At 40.8% G+C, this 15,110-nt stretch overlaps 4 protein-coding genes across 9 annotated transcripts in view; 2 read left to right on the top strand and 2 right to left on the bottom strand.

Moving 5' to 3' along the window:
- The window catches only part of scn8ab (sodium channel, voltage gated, type VIII, alpha subunit b), a 36,587-nt gene extending 26,229 nt beyond the window's left edge, over positions 1-10,358 (bottom strand). For 2 of the 5 annotated variants that reach the window (XM_077725767.1, XM_077725765.1), the window contains exons 1-2: positions 6,349-6,805; positions 2,661-2,998 (exon numbers count right to left, since the gene is read on the bottom strand). In XM_077725767.1, coding sequence (XP_077581893.1) covers positions 2,661-2,942 — 282 coding nt within the window. In that variant the 5' untranslated portion in view covers positions 2,943-2,998; positions 6,349-6,805. Of the gene's footprint in view, positions 1-2,660; positions 2,999-6,348; positions 6,806-10,137 lie in introns of those variants that run through there. The other 3 variants (XM_077725769.1, XM_077725768.1, XM_077725766.1) reach the window with 2 other exon arrangements.
- LOC144203324 (thiol S-methyltransferase TMT1A-like) lies at positions 7,554-9,256 on the top strand. Its single transcript, XM_077726713.1, has 2 exons — positions 7,554-8,184; positions 8,773-9,256. Exons 1-2 carry the CDS (start codon positions 7,690-7,692, stop codon positions 9,004-9,006), a joined length of 729 nt encoding a protein of 242 aa, XP_077582839.1. The 5' UTR covers positions 7,554-7,689; the 3' UTR covers positions 9,007-9,256.
- On the top strand, positions 9,792-11,353 carry LOC144202778 (thiol S-methyltransferase TMT1A-like). The gene is made up of 2 exons (XM_077725781.1): positions 9,792-10,317; positions 10,649-11,353. Exons 1-2 carry the CDS (start codon positions 9,820-9,822, stop codon positions 10,880-10,882), a joined length of 732 nt encoding a protein of 243 aa, XP_077581907.1. The 5' UTR covers positions 9,792-9,819; the 3' UTR covers positions 10,883-11,353.
- atf1 (activating transcription factor 1) lies at positions 11,004-15,083 on the bottom strand. 2 transcript variants are annotated; one of them, XM_077725779.1, is made up of 7 exons: positions 14,768-15,083; positions 13,503-13,625; positions 13,027-13,118; positions 12,814-12,941; positions 12,544-12,723; positions 11,964-12,120; positions 11,004-11,879 (listed from the first exon to the last, which is right to left on the bottom strand). In XM_077725779.1, the coding sequence occupies exons 2-7, from the start codon at positions 13,623-13,625 to the stop codon at positions 11,735-11,737; spliced, it is 825 nt and encodes a 274-aa protein (XP_077581905.1). In that variant the 5' UTR covers positions 14,768-15,083; the 3' UTR covers positions 11,004-11,734. The 2 variants fall into 2 exon arrangements, with proteins under 2 accessions (XP_077581905.1, XP_077581906.1); XM_077725780.1 differs by having other exon boundaries at positions 11,964-12,114.
- Between the last annotated feature and the right edge of the window lie 27 nt (positions 15,084-15,110).

The raw sequence follows: 15,110 nt of genomic DNA, 5'->3' as shown, positions 1-15,110 counted from the left end.
CTACCACCCAGTCACACACACAAGCACGCATACACCGGCACGCACCTACACAGCACCCCCGTCCACCCCGTCGGTCCGTCCCTCCCTCCTTCCCTCACTCAGTGCAGCAGGATGCTGTGTCATCAGAGACTGAGGACTCAGACAGAGCACTAAAGCCTGGCCCCTGCTCTAAATGACTACACCCTTAAAAGAAGAACAATATGGAGGAAGTGACAGGAGGAAGAAAAAGAAACAAAGGTGATCCTGTAATGTATGTAATACCCAAAGAATAAAACATGACCAAACTGGTTCTTTTGCAATGCAAATGTTTCCGTCATGTCAACTTGGGCTTTGCAAATATTTCACCCTGGTGAATTGAGTCGACGCATGCTGCTGCTGCTGCTGCATCCATTCCATCCTAGCACTTTTGCAGCTTGGTCCAATCACAAGAGGCATTTGAAAAGCCCAAGCAGTCTACACGGCATCACAGGGGAAAAGAAGAAGTGCAACGCTGCATTTCTCCTCCTCACCAATATCCCTTCTTCCTCTCTTTGTGATGCACGAGTGCTGTGATCAGGTTTCCTGCATCTGACCGTGACACACACACACACACACACACACACACACACACACACACACACACACACACACACATGGCCCCTCACACACGCACACACATTGACAAAGAATGTGATGCGACGCGACAGGACGACTGTCGGTCAAGCGTAGGGAGGGGAAGGGTGTGAAAACAGGGGGAAGTTTCAGTGCTTACCAGCATGTGGCAAAGAAGCACTTTTTAATTTTCATTTCATTTTTTAATGCCAAGGGCAAAATGAAACTTTATGCCCATCTGTATATATCATTATTGATATTTTTGTGGCACCATCACACTGAGCTGTGAGACCTGAATGGACACACTAGCAACATCTAAACCGAAAGTACATCATTTTCATGTGGAAATGAATTTAAAATATGACAGAAACTTCTTGGAATTTACACAAAGTGAAATAATTGTGTATCTTGATGGGTAAATCACTGAAATTGAATGTATTTATAAAATAAAAAATATTATGAGTATGTTACATAAGATGTTCCATATTGTTAATGTACTTCCAAATCAACAACTTGGGATATTTTGACTAGTCATATAAAATAAAATAAAAAGCATTGATTGTTGCAGAGGAGGCCATTATCTAAGAAGTAGCATAATTCCATTTCCCTATGTAAGCAGTAACGTTTCTATTTTTTGTGTGCAGCAGGCCTTGAGCATGTGGCCAAAAGCTCCTCTAGCAAACAAGACTGAGCCGCTGTCCAATGTATTCCCACCCACACGTGTGGAAAAAGTCAGTAGCAGGTGCAAAAATAGCCACAAACCACAACAGTAGAAGTGGTTCAAGGAAAGATTTGCTTACTGCATCTACCGTTTTAAAGTCGTTATATTTGGGTAGATTTTGGTAAACAAATATGGCTAAATTAAACTTCACTTTTACTGTTGTCACATCAAAATTTGATTGACACACTCTCTTAGTGATCATCCTTCGGAATTGTATGTATTGTTCCATTGTTGGCCAAAAATTATGCCTTTGACAACTATATCGAGTTAAAAAAGGATAAAAACGTCTAATAAAACAAGACTTCTAAACCCTGTGCTTGACAGAGGTGTAACAAGACAAGCCGATTGGCTGTTTCCTCTTGCGTGGCTCGTCAGCACACTTAAGGGTTGTGTTACGACAAAGCCTCTGTCATGACCTTTTCCACTGGCTGTCCTCTCTTGCCACCCTGTCTCCGTAACCATCAATAAAAGCCAAGATGGCGTAGATGCGAGTTTCTCGCCTTCCAACCAAACTTAAACATAAAATCGCACCAAAACAGGCAACAGAGAAATGGCATAACAGTGCTTCCCATTAAGTGACAACCATTGAGGCAAGGACATGGAATTTTTGGGGGTATGTCCAAAGGCCATTTTTTAGATTTTAATACCCTCACTATCAGGGCTACTGTGAGGTCCATCATGGCATAATTTGGGGTGATTGCAATTAAGACCTTATCGTATTCATCCAAATAAAATTTTACCACATATAATTTTGTTACTTGTCCATTCCTATACGTATTTAACATGGGCAAGCTGTAAACAAACCTCAAATATACTTAGTGTCAGGGCATAAATCCAGCTTTGTAACCTCCAAAACGAACCCGTGTGAGGTCGTGATATGTTGAGCAGTTTAATCCTCCATTTATCCGATTTTACTTGCTTATAGCGGACGTGAAATGACAGACACATGAACTAATTAGCTCCAATTTGTTTTCCTTTAAGATGTGAGAACTTGAGATTCAGTATATTTCTGTTCAATATGGACAGAAAGTTAAATGGAAGTTATGACCGGGTGAAAGAAATAACTTTTTACATTTTTACATAATGTTTTCACGGTGCAAAATTACAATTGTGAGTTACACTGAGTTAAAATGAGTCATTTTATATGTTGTCACCTTCACAATAAAATGTTAAACTGCTTTTTACACCTTTGACACTTCCCAATTTTGGTGTTTAGTTAACGCAATTTTCTTCATGTCAATCATTTGACCTGAAAAGCATAAATTTCCCATACGGTATGCAGCAGAGGCCTTGTTAGATAGATTTTGCACAGAGTGTGTGTGAGTGGGTGAATGAATGTGTGACTAACTTTCTGGTTGACATAGTAGGGGTCGAGATCCTCAAGCGGTGTGGTCACCATGCCCTTTGGAATATCGCCATAGATGAGCGGCAGGCTCTTCCCAGCCTCCAAGTCCCTGTTGGGCTTGGGCTCATTCTCGTCTGACGTGTCGCGGTGACTGCTGTCCGACCGGGGTTTGGCTGGTTTCTTGTTTTTCTCTTCATTGATGCGCTTCTCGATGTTAGCGAGCGACTCCGCTGTAAACTTCTTGAAGCTGTTAGGTCCTGGGGGTGCGAGAATGGGTGCGGCCATGTTTTCATCCTGCAGCTAGTTCCTCTTTATTTATTTTCCATAGCAGACATTGAGCTCTGAAAGACAAAGGGGTTCAATAAAAAGGACATAGTTAAATAGGAATACAAACTATTTATTTTTCACAACCATAAACATTCCTTTGTTCTGCCATACATGCACCGTATTTTCCGGACTATAAGTTGCACTTTTTTTAGTTTGACTGGGCTTGCAACTAATACTCAAGTGTGAATTTTATATGTATTTTATATTCTTTATGACCACCAACAGCCTGTTATACATGTATTTTCTGAAAACCTACTATCTTAACAGATGTCAAATAAGCTTCTAGTTCTCCATTTTAATAGTATTATTCCTGGTTTCTTATGAAATACAAAATTACCCACCCAAAAAATGCGACTTATACTCCAGTGAAGCTTTTTTTTTTTTTTTCCTCATCATTGCAAACAGCCCTAAAACAACATGCCCATACACAATATTTTCCCCCCGACTTTGTATGTGGAAAAGTTGATCTATAAGCCTTTTCTCTCAGCTCTCTTTTCCCCATACTGGGCAAAGTACAAATGTTGTAGACGCGAAATTCAACCTTCCAGCCCTCCCGCCGAAAACCATCATCATGACCCAGAAGAGGAACGAACTGTACTACAAGTAATCCAACCTCGGTACAACCTCCAAGTCTCCTTCCACCCATTGATCTTTTTTTCAAGGTGATTTCAAGCGGGATGCTGAAGCATAGCCAGTAGTGCGTATCCCCTGTCTATTGTAACTACACAACGGGCAAAAAAGCAGTGGAAGGGCTAGTAGGCTAATGTTTTGTAAAGTCAATATGCTGATCAGTCTATGGGACATCTTGCCACCATGCAATTTGACCTCCGCCTTTTTTGATAACGACCCAAGCAGACAGACAACTTAGAATGAATCATCAATCAAAAGAGCCTCACACTAAATTTATTATGAGTCATGTGGGTCAGTGATGACAGAAAAAAAACCGCTGAGCCTCATTTGTCACCCAAAAAGAATTCAGCGAGTCCCCGTGTCCTTTGTGAAGGGAAAGACACCCGCACCCAACCACTGTCTGCATTCCATCATTTGACACAAAACCGTTTCTCCCAGCCATCCGTTGGGCTATTTAGCAAACATCTGATTGGAGTTGGTCCAAAAGAGGAAGGGGCGTAGCAATCACTTTAAGCAGAGGGACACCCATGTACACTGTCTAGGATAATATAATGATGATCCGTCAAGCTTGTACACACAATTTCATTGGGCGTTTCATTAAGGAGGATTGTATTCAATGTGTATTTGTGTTGATTGTATCACAGCATAATAAATTGTTTTAAAAAGTTCAACCTCACATTCATCAAGAAACAATATAAACATTACACTCATATTTCAAACACTCAAAAGTTGTACATTTTCAGGTTAAAATCTCATCACATTTATGTGCGATGTCACATCTGAAAATTGCGTAAGACTAGAAAAATGTGCTGACCAGTTTTTGTTACTCTTGTCACTCTTAGAATATGGTTATTATAATTATTTGTCATTTCAGACTTCTACCAAAGTTGTAAATTGACAATGAATGAATGAATGCATTGGCTATTGCTTCTATCCATGTTTTTTTGTCATTCATTCATTATATTTACTTTATCAATTTGTTTTTTCACTATAATGACTTTGAGGTAATATCATTATTTTATTTCAAACAAGGCATGGGAGTTGTATCGTAACATTTTCCAGTTTTCCTTTTAAATTACGTATATATGGCTTTTGTGAAGGTGGTTACATCAGCCTGCAATGGATTTGCTCTATTATTCCACATTTTGAAATTAGATGAAATTCTATCATGTGTCCTGGTGTGGATTTTGTTTGAGCACCCACTAAAAGCATCAAAAAAAGTAAAGCATCTATCATGGCAGCATGTGTGTGGCATACACAACATTGCATCATTAGCTTTCTGTAATAATTAGTTAATGACCGGTGGGACTAAAATAGTGTCTTGTGGACTCAAATTCAGTAATTCCCCACTTTTTATTTTACTTTTTGTCAAACAGGGCTGTCTGTGTGACAAATAAAATTGGCCTAACACAACCTCCCATACACACCAAAATGTGTGATATAATTCATATATTGACTAATGTCTGAATATATATATATATATATATATATATATATATATATATATATATATATATATATATATATATATATATATATATATATATATATATATATATATATATATATATATATATATATATATATATATATATATATATATATATATATATATATATATATATATATATATATATATATATATATAAATAAATCATATGAATTCGACATCTAGCCTTGTCAATGAGAGTTGCTAAGGTTACAGTTATGTAAAAAATACCATCATGTTCTATAATAAAAAGAAACATTAAAAGACATCACATAGACTGCACTTGTTACATAAATTCATATTATTGAGGCATACACGATCCAAAATGTGACGTACTGGTATGGAAGCCAGGAGTTAAAAATAATAATAAAACCCCAAAATAGTCCCTCACCCTATGCGGGGGTGAACGACTATTCTTAATCACGTAAGAGACATTGGGAAATCGGCAAGGTGTCGTACAGCCAAAGTCTAAAATGACCTACTGCAGCAGTGTGCTTCCGTATATTGCTGCTATGGGACCACACTAACTCATATAGGGCAGCGATTATATCCCGACGACTTAAAGCAGCCCAAATCAGCAGAACCCATTTCACACCTCAGAGAGCCTACATTTATAAATAATCTTCTTCAGGGCTATTTACCACACCCCGATGGATAAGAAGATGAACAAAAGGGGGTGCCACTGTCGCCGATGAGGACTCCTAAAGTAAGGACGCATCTTTTTTGGGGGGGCGGCGGTAGGGGTAGGGGGGGTGCAATGGTGCAAAGAAGATGGAGTAATGGGTGGCCAGTCAAATCAAAACAATGATGTAAAAATGCGTCCCTTGGAAAAAAATGGCAGAAGCAGAGCCATTGCGGCCAATGAGAGAAGTTTGAGCACACTTTGTATCTGCGTATGTTGGACAGAGCGCGCTTAATGTCTTTCCTAAACATGCAGGCCAACACCCCAAAACAACATGCTGACTGGCTTCATCCGGCGGAAAACGTATCGTCGACAGACGCCGCCGCCGCGTTGCTGTCGGCCGTGTTATTGTCACGAACGCCCTAGATGAGAGAGTTTTAACGGCAGCACCTGCCAAGCCAAGCCTCCACTGTGGGGTACGGGAAGGATGCCGAGAGAGGGGGAGCGCTCTGCGGCATTGGGATGCAGTCAGCGGGCAAAGTCGGACAGCCGACAACGACGACACAAAGCCGCCCCCACCCCTCCTCCTCCTCCCTCCCCCAAAAAACGTGGCGTCTACTTACTTTCCCGCAGCTTAACAAGAATCCTCTGAGCGTCCGGAGGAATGCAGGTGGCGAAAAAAGTGTGGAGCAACTGCGGCTGTCGCCATATTGCTGCTGATGCTGATGCTGATGCCGCTACCGCTGATGCTGCTGCTGCTGCTGCTATCTTGACTCGGCGTGCGCGCGGCTGCCCTGCATAATTGATGACTCTGGGCAAATTGTTAGGGAGTGTCGGCAAATGCCTGCAGTCTGAACGGCGGGAGCGAGACTGCAGCAACGCCGAGAGAGAGTGAAAAAATTAAGGGGGCGAGAAGCCCCGGCGGACACGCAGCCTGTGGACGTCCACCACTTGAATTTGGTGGATGCGGAAGGTCGAAGCGTCAGTCCTCCAAAAGTCAAAGGATTTCACTGGAGTGAGCTCTCCGCCGGTCACAGGCGTTGCAAGCTTGCACGTCCCTGGATCAATGCGCGCAGATATCCCATTCAGTGCAGTCTCTGCATCCATAGGGGGCGGTGTTCCAGCAGGTGGCGCTCTTTGGGCTTTTTGATTGCCATTTTGGACTTGATACAGACAGAGCTTGGGAATGGATGGCCAACACTTTCTGGAAGAGGCAAACTGTTTTAGGAGTGATATGTTTGCATAAAATTAACTCATTCCCTGCCATTCATGGGAGACCAACAAAATTCTATTTTGCTTCATAGGACAATATTTAGTCCTACATTATCGTTAAAACATTACGAATTGAACCAAGTCATCGTAACACCATGTTTCTCATAAGAAACATGTCTCCACAGATGAGTATGAAGAATATGTTTTCTTCACATTCAAATACTATAGAGGTGTATAATTATGTTTTTCTATTTTTTCTGGGAATGGATTTTTTTTTAAATTGGGAAAGTTGATTTGATACAGGTATGATTTGAGTTACGAGCATCGCGTGGGAACGACTCACTCATAAATCAATGTGACCACTCACCACTGTAGTTGGGTTTGACCTCGTTAGGCATAGCAAACAGGATTTATGGTGATGGATTATTTGCTCAACATCTGCTCTCTAGTGGCCATATATAGCAATGCAACTTACAAAAAAACAGCATCCCCCTAACTGTTTCTGGTTGTATTCATTGCAGTGACATTTTATTTTCCTAATATATTAAACATCATCTCAGTTGTTAAAGAACAGCACTTATACAAAATACTGCACTTGTGGAGTGGTAAAAACTAACACTGCACCTGTCAAGTGATAACCGTACTGGTCTTTTACTTTGAAAGGTCGTGAAATGTGCGACACTGTTGACGTTGTCGAGCTTAACTACGCTGCTAGTATCTCAATGACAGCAAGCGACTGAGCCTCATTCCAAATGTCTTTGGTGATGACATTTTGTACTTTGATCGTCCAAGTATTATGCCTCCCCCTGCACCTTCTGGACATCGTGGGCTTGTACAAACTCTACAAACGTGTCATTCCTTGTTTCTTGTTCCGGCTCTCCAAACTGTACAACAAGAAGATGTACGATACAAAGAAGGAGCTGTTCACGTCGCTCTCCAAATTCAAGCAGCCTGGACAACAGCTCATAATTTTGGAGATCGGCTGCGGCACTGGCTCCAATTTCCACTTTTACCCGAGCGGTTGCAAGGTGATCTGCACCGACAACAACGTGCACTTTGCCAAGTACCTTCTCAGGAACATGCGTGAGAACCCACATGTCATGTATGACAAGTTTGTGGAGACATCGGCAGAGGAGATGAGGTCATTTGAGGGCTCGTGCGTGGATGTGGTGGTGTGCACGCTGGTGCTTTGCTCTGTGGACAATGTGTCCAAAACCCTGAAGGAGGTTTGCCGCATTCTTAGACCCGTAAGTCCAGCTCCTCTTCTGGGATCATAAACTGAGGATATGCCTTGTTATATTTTATATTGCTGAGATTTAATACTGTGTGTTCAGGGTTTGGGTACTACTGTGTGGGGCTCATTTCGTGCTCAACTACTAAGTATCATACTAAAAACAGATGAGGTCTTCCTTGTTCTTTTGGGTGACCTGAACTGAAAAGTTAAATGGGTGCCCCCAAACCAGGGGTGGGAAAACCAGTCCTCAAGAGGTTTTTGTTCCAACTGATCCAGCCCAGAGACTTTAACCAATGAGATTTCTGCAGAAATCAAGAAGCACCTGACTGCACTTGTAGGACACCAGATTGGTGCAACCACTGGACCCTATCTAATCTTCTGACCAAATCTGATATAGTCCGATTCATATTGGGCACCAATATCGATACAGATTATAAAATCGGGAAATCAAAAGCTGCAATTATATGTTTGTGACTGACAAATTCCCAAAGTGTTCTCAAAGCCTGTGTAAATTAGTCCATACATTTTCAACAGCAATTGTCTACTTATGATCACTGGCTATGTCACCATCCTCAATTATTCTATTATATTTTCCCTTCAGGGTGGAGCATTCTTTTTTCTGGAGCACGTTGCAGCAGAAGCGTCATCGTGGACATATTTCTTCCAACACGTCTTAAAGCCGGTGTGCTACTACATTGGTGATGGATGCGAGGTCACCCGGGCAACATGGACACATCTGGAGGCTGCCGGCTTCTCCGACCTCAAACTAAGACATATGAAAGCGCCACTCATCTTCTTCAACAAACCACACATCATGGGCTATGGTATAAAATAGATTTGTGGCCCACTCACCTGACATTGGAGGCCATCTCTTGTCATAGCTCTGATCGCTAGGCACTTTGATGCTTATTATATACTATGTACTATGTATTATCCGGAGACTAAGAGGATATATATATATTTTTTTTTAAATCTTTGTAACTTTCCACTTACTGAGGAGGGAAGAACATTGAAATGAAGAGAAAAGAGATGCAGACAGACTGACAAATGTAAAATAGCTAGAATGGTTTGTTGCCTTAGTGACAGTGCTCACTACTTTGGATATATTTTCCAAAAATATCATTTGCTTAATTCTTTCACCAAAACACAGAGTCTATGTTTTGGTAGTTCATAAAAGATGAAAAATGATTGCAATAAACGTCCAATCTATTGCCGCCAATAGCAGACAGAACAGGACTTAAGCTATTGGAGTTTGCACACAATTTATACGATATTTACATTTCATGAAAATCACTAAAACACAATTGGGAAATAGAAAAACATGCAAAATGGTACATAAAGTTAAAATTATAGAGTTAAATGGAAGCCACAAAGCTATTGCTCTGCAGGACACAATTGACACATGGGCCAGGAAAATTTTGACCCTCTTTCTATAATATAGAATGAATATTTTACTCACATTCGGGTACTCCGGTTTCCTCCCATATTCCACATGCATGGTAGTATATTTCTAAATTTCTTATGAAAAACTGATGCACGGATTCTGACGCAATGGCGCCCTCCTGTGGTCAAGGTTCACAGTACCACCATGCGATTACATTTCCTAATCTCCTAAAGAGGCGCACTTTAGTGACCGGTTCTAGCAAACATGAGGACTTGTCTATTGAGAGCGTGCAGGTTCCTCTGCACCTTGCTGACCTTGCCTTTGCTCCTAGGACAGGTGTTTGGGCTACGCGCCGCTTATAAGCGTTTATTCCCGTTGTTCGCCTACAAGATCACGTTTTCCTACAACGCCAAAATGAATCGCATGAAGAAAGAACTCTTCAGGAAAGTATGCACTTTTGCCAAGAGCGACGGCTCGCTACGCCTGCTCGAAATCGGTTGTGGCAGCGGAGCCAACTTCCAATTCTACCCGTACGGATGCACCGTGCTCTGCGCAGACCCCAACCCGCACTTCGAGACGTACCTGAAGAGGAGCATGGACGCCAACACGCACCTGACATACGAGGCCTTCCTGATCACTTCTGCGGAAGACATGAAGGAATTGGATGACGAGTGCGTGGACGTGGTGGTGTGCACGCTCGTGCTATGTTCAGTGAGGGACGTCAAGATGGTTCTACGGGAAATCCGCCGGGTGCTGAAAACGGTTAGTTTCGTATTAAAAGTAGTGCAAAAGGATTCTCAACTTGGGAAAGTAGGTTAGAGCGTGCCAACACGTGTCGATTCAGTTTGCAGAATTAGTGTGTGCATTGGATTGTTTGGAATGCTTTCTGCCCTCTGGCGGTCAAAAAATGTTACTGCAACCATACTCACAAAAGTCACAGGGAGCCCTAGATCCATCTGTCGTAGGGCACACAGAGACCAATCGCACTCACAATCATACCACCACCACCGGGCAGGAATCGATCCCACACATTGGTGATGGGTACAGACGTAGTTAAATGAGGAAAAAGCTGATTAATTTCTCCATTTTTCAGGGTGGCGCCTTCTTCTTTATGGAACACGTAGTGTCAAAGCCATCAACCTGGACATTCTTCCTCCAATACACACTGGAACCATTATGGTCCTACATTGGAGATGGATGTATGATTACAAGAGCAACATGGAAAGATCTTGAGAAAGCAGGCTTTTCTCAGCTTCACCTACAACACATCGAGGCTCCAGTGACTTCAGTGATACGACCACATATCATGGGCTATTCTATCAAATGACTCTGAGTGGGACTTCTTCAAGAAAATATAACTAAAATATGAATGAGAATGTAAATCTTTTCAAGGGAGGGAAATTACAGCACAATTAAGCTATTTGGACCCAACCATGCACCGGTGAAAATCATGTTTGATAACATTTATTCAGCTGACTTGATAGTCTACTTTTTGCTAAGATGTAAACCTCAGCCAAAAATGATTACCAAAACCAAAGTGAAAATATATATTATTTACTTACAGAATCAGCAACATTTCATACACTGTCTCACAGCTCCACCCTTTCAATGATGAAATAAAATATTACTCGGACACAGTGCAATTTTTTTTCTTCACCAGATTGTCAAGGACATTAATGGACAATCCCATGACATTTGCATTATATCCCTTTGATAAAAATAAGGAATGAACACTGTAACATTTCCTTATTCGGAGGGGAAAAATATTTTTCTGTGTATCAAATATGTTCACATAGAACTAAGAGTCAATTCTGTAAATGCTCTCATAGCAGAATTCAAAGCAACTGACTTTTTCTTTTAAATGACAAAAACATTAAGAAATTGAACAACACTTAGCAATTGAGTCAAAAAGCAAAAACTCATCATTTCAAACCTCCCAGTTTAAAAATATACACAACTATAAATGTTATAGTATTAGTTCATAAAAAAAATTAGCTGGAAAAAAGTCCAAATTCATTTTGCTTAGATATATATATATGCATATATATCTTCTTAATTATATCAAGCAGAGTAAAAAGATGGTGGATCTCAACCTGAAGCGTTCCCAGGAACATGACGGCGGCATCCAAAGAGCGGCGGAGCTTTTCCCGCTCACACAATGTCTATGCATTCAAACTCTTTACCCTGTTTTGACACAATAAAGTTCCTTCAAACTTTTCAGTTCCTCAATCAGGGTTTTGTTTTGGTTCTCAAGCAATGCCACGCGACCCTCCAGGCATTTGACATATTCCTTTTTCTTTCGTCGACATTCCCTGGCAGCTTCCCTGTGATGTGGAACGAAAGTGGTAAGTACACATGAAAATATTTCTGCCCTTTTGCTATAAAGGTTCAAAAATGCCGTGCCTTACCTGTTTTTTGCTAGTCTAATTTCCCTTTTCATAGTTGGATCCTCACTTTTGGCACTCTGAGACATTCCCAGAGATGAGGCCATCACCAAAGCCTGAGGCAGTGAACCCGATGTTGGCGTTGAACGAATTTGGTATGTCTGGACTTCTCCCCCTGCATCTTAGAAAGAGAAGATTCAAACTGATGACTAGTGTGACGGCAATATTGATCCCTCACTACTTTGCGCTTCACAAGTTTTCCTGGCATGCCAATATGGATAGTTTTTTTTTTTTAAAATAATACAGGTTTATAACACGGAAAATCTTGTGTAATATATATTTTTTAAAACAGTACTACCAGGTTAGTAACTTTCTTGACTTCTATATTAATGATATTCTAGTTTGAGACGGTCATTCACATTTTTCCTTACGATATCCGCAACTTTCCTGGCCTCTATGTTGAATTACTGTATTAAACAGCTATTAACAATTTTCTTTATACTATACAATCTAAACTGGATAACCAAAATATGATCCCAGTTTTTTTCTATGGTTGACTTCTTTCAAATAAGGCAACTATATAACTGAAAACAAACATCCTCACCTTGCACAACTACCTGGTTACTTGGTACCAATATCTGCTGGCCATCAGGGGTCTGAGCATACTGAAGGATGGTTGTGCCCTGCTGCCCTCCAGTAGGGTTGGCCATAGCAACCTGTAGTTCCTGAATGCCATCAGGTCCTGGATTTGTCAGCTGGATTGTTCCATTGGGAGTTACGGTAACTGTAATTAGCACAAATTGTTTGCATTAAAAAAAACATGAACAAATCCCCCTCTCATGGAGTAAAATTGTATAAAAGTCGTGTTCCTTACTGTACTGGCCGGTGGTTGTCTGATAGATGGGTGCAGGTATAGTAACACCAGACACTCCTGTGGTTGTCGAACTGTCCTTCCCTTCGCTGTGTGCAACGCCCTCCGATGAAAGTTCATTTAAGATTTTTCTAATGGAAGGTAAACACAGAAAAAAAACCTTGAGTTTTTCTTGAATGCAAAGAGTTTTCCAGAAGACAAGATTTGGTATTTTACCGGTAAGATGGTCGCCTGGCCAGGAGCTCTCGGGTCTTTTGTGGCGTTGTTCCACTTTCCGACGAATCCTGGGAATCTTCACTATCTGATCCCTTTAGCATAAACGAGTCGTTAGCATCATACAAGACTGATATAACTGAAAGCAGCCCTATGCTAAATTACATTTAATTATTTTACTGTTAAAACAGATGTGTGAATCATACTTAAAATACTTTGATCAATGTCACTAAAATTCTCAGCACCCTTTTTTGAGATTCCTTGTGAATTGTTGTACTAGTCGGCCAGATATTTAAAAAGTTTGGTTCTCCTATTAAAAATGTTTTTTATTCATGTTTTCATTTGAATTTTTAGGCATAAAATGTCTTTAGAAATTGAGAAGCCTCAAAGAACCATGTCACTGAAGATATAGGACACATTTTTTTGGGACACAAAAGTCACTATTGCATAACATTAGTTTAAAGTAGCCATGATCTGACCTGTGAGGTATGCGTTTGTGGGGCCTGAATGACCGACGACTGTGGAGACTGGATTACGCCTTGAACCTGTAGCTGGCCCCCCGGCAGCTGGACGAGGGTCACTGGAGAACTACCAAGTGACATCTAAACAAACACAACTGATTAAAGACACAAACTGTTGGGGAAAAAAAGAGTTAAATGCCAAAATAGATTAGCCAAGGTTAAGTCAGGCTAACACTACATTGCTCAAAGGTATCATCGTATGATAACTTTGAAAAAAAAAAGCATTATTGTTTATTTTAAAATGCAAAACTACCTGGCTATGTATAAAAGACTTGTTTGTAAGCATCTTCAAGTATCAAGAGAATTGACATAGAATGAAATATGAAACAAAAACTAGTTAGGCTGCAATTTTCAAATCAGCCTGTCACTTTTCATTTTAAATCAGCCAAAATCATAATCAATGATGAAAATAATACAAATCTAACAACATTTTTTATTAAAGTTTGTGATACACAAAAATGACAACATAAGTGGAATTATATATATTTTTTGTAAATCAATATTGTTCATGAATTTCAGTGCCACATTGATGTATTATTATTGATTTGAGGAATTCCCAACAATTAGTAAAGTCATAGCTACAATGCCAGTATAAAAATGGCAAGACATTTCCAGACAATATGTGCAAAATCCCTTCAAGGACAAAAGGGAATCCTTAGTGATCAATCCATCAGATTACAAAAAAAACTGCAAAAACTTCTATTTTGAAGTGTCTTGATGTCTAAAATTTCAAGCCACAAGTTCCACTTCCTCATTTTATGGCACTCTGTGACGTGCTTAATCAACCTTCCTTTTCCCGTAAAACAAGTTGATGTGCCTAACAATTTTGTGCGAAAAAAACAAGTCTCCAAGTCAAAGAAAACGCGCAAAAACAATTGGCTGAAGCGGCGTGGTAACGGTTGAGGCGCTTGGCCAACGTTGCTTTTTTTTCCCACCCAAAAGCACTTGATTTCACTTTAAAGCGCTCAAATTGACAGTTAGCAAAGGCACGCGTGAGCCAAGTTGGCCACCCTGCTTCACAGGACGAACGAATTAGTTCAAGTCTCTGGTGAACGAATGTGTGCAACTCTGTCACTGGCATTTGGTTGGACGCGTCAAGAGACGTCAGCAACACGGGGGAGACATTAAGCGAACTCCACCTTAGCTTCCTTCGTGAGACGCACACTGTCGAGGAGTTCTAGTGAGCGACATCCGCCATTACCATACAACCACGGCCGACTCACCTTTCAAAGGCGGCCAACTGCTCCCGATCACAGCGTGGACTTGGGATAATTCGTATTTCGACTTTTACACTACAAATACTAGGGAAAGTTACTTCGCGGCTAGGGTTTAAAATCTTTACAACTCGTAGCTTTTAATATGCCCGGAGTTGCCGGACACAGTAGGCTTGCATCCAGCCCCCCTAAATGTTCACAAATATCTAAGATCAATTGTGTCCAACTGGAAAAAAAAACTGACGTCATAAATTCGGGCCTCGTACGGCAGAGACTCTGTTACAAAGTACGTCATAGAGCACGAAGCACGTCACCCCGGTTTCCGCCCGCCTCCTTTTCTTGTTCCTCGCAA

Source organism: Stigmatopora nigra, chromosome 10 (assembly GCF_051989575.1).
Source record: "Stigmatopora nigra isolate UIUO_SnigA chromosome 10, RoL_Snig_1.1, whole genome shotgun sequence".
Classification (NCBI taxonomy): domain Eukaryota; kingdom Metazoa; phylum Chordata; class Actinopteri; order Syngnathiformes; family Syngnathidae; genus Stigmatopora; species Stigmatopora nigra.
This window is presented reverse-complemented; position numbering and strand designations above follow the sequence as displayed.

Excerpts from the sequence above, each read along its gene's own strand:
- LOC144203324 (XM_077726713.1), top strand. The coding sequence starts at position 7,690 with ATGTCTTTGGTGATGACATTTTGTACTTTGATCGTCCAAGTATTATGC. Across the intron at positions 8,185-8,772 it reads TTTGCCGCATTCTTAGACCC|GGTGGAGCATTCTTTTTTCT; the intron begins GTAAGTCCAGCT and ends TTTTCCCTTCAG.
- LOC144202778 (XM_077725781.1), top strand. The coding sequence starts at position 9,820 with ATGAGGACTTGTCTATTGAGAGCGTGCAGGTTCCTCTGCACCTTGCTG. Across the intron at positions 10,318-10,648 it reads TCCGCCGGGTGCTGAAAACG|GGTGGCGCCTTCTTCTTTAT; the intron begins GTTAGTTTCGTA and ends TCCATTTTTCAG.
- atf1 (XM_077725779.1), bottom strand. The coding sequence starts at position 13,625 with ATGTCACTTGGTAGTTCTCCAGTGACCCTCGTCCAGCTGCCGGGGGGC. Across the intron at positions 12,724-12,813 it reads GACAACCACCGGCCAGTACA|TTACCGTAACTCCCAATGGA; the intron begins GTAAGGAACACG and ends TGCTAATTACAG. Across the intron at positions 11,880-11,963 it reads ATTAGACTAGCAAAAAACAG|GGAAGCTGCCAGGGAATGTC; the intron begins GTAAGGCACGGC and ends TCCACATCACAG.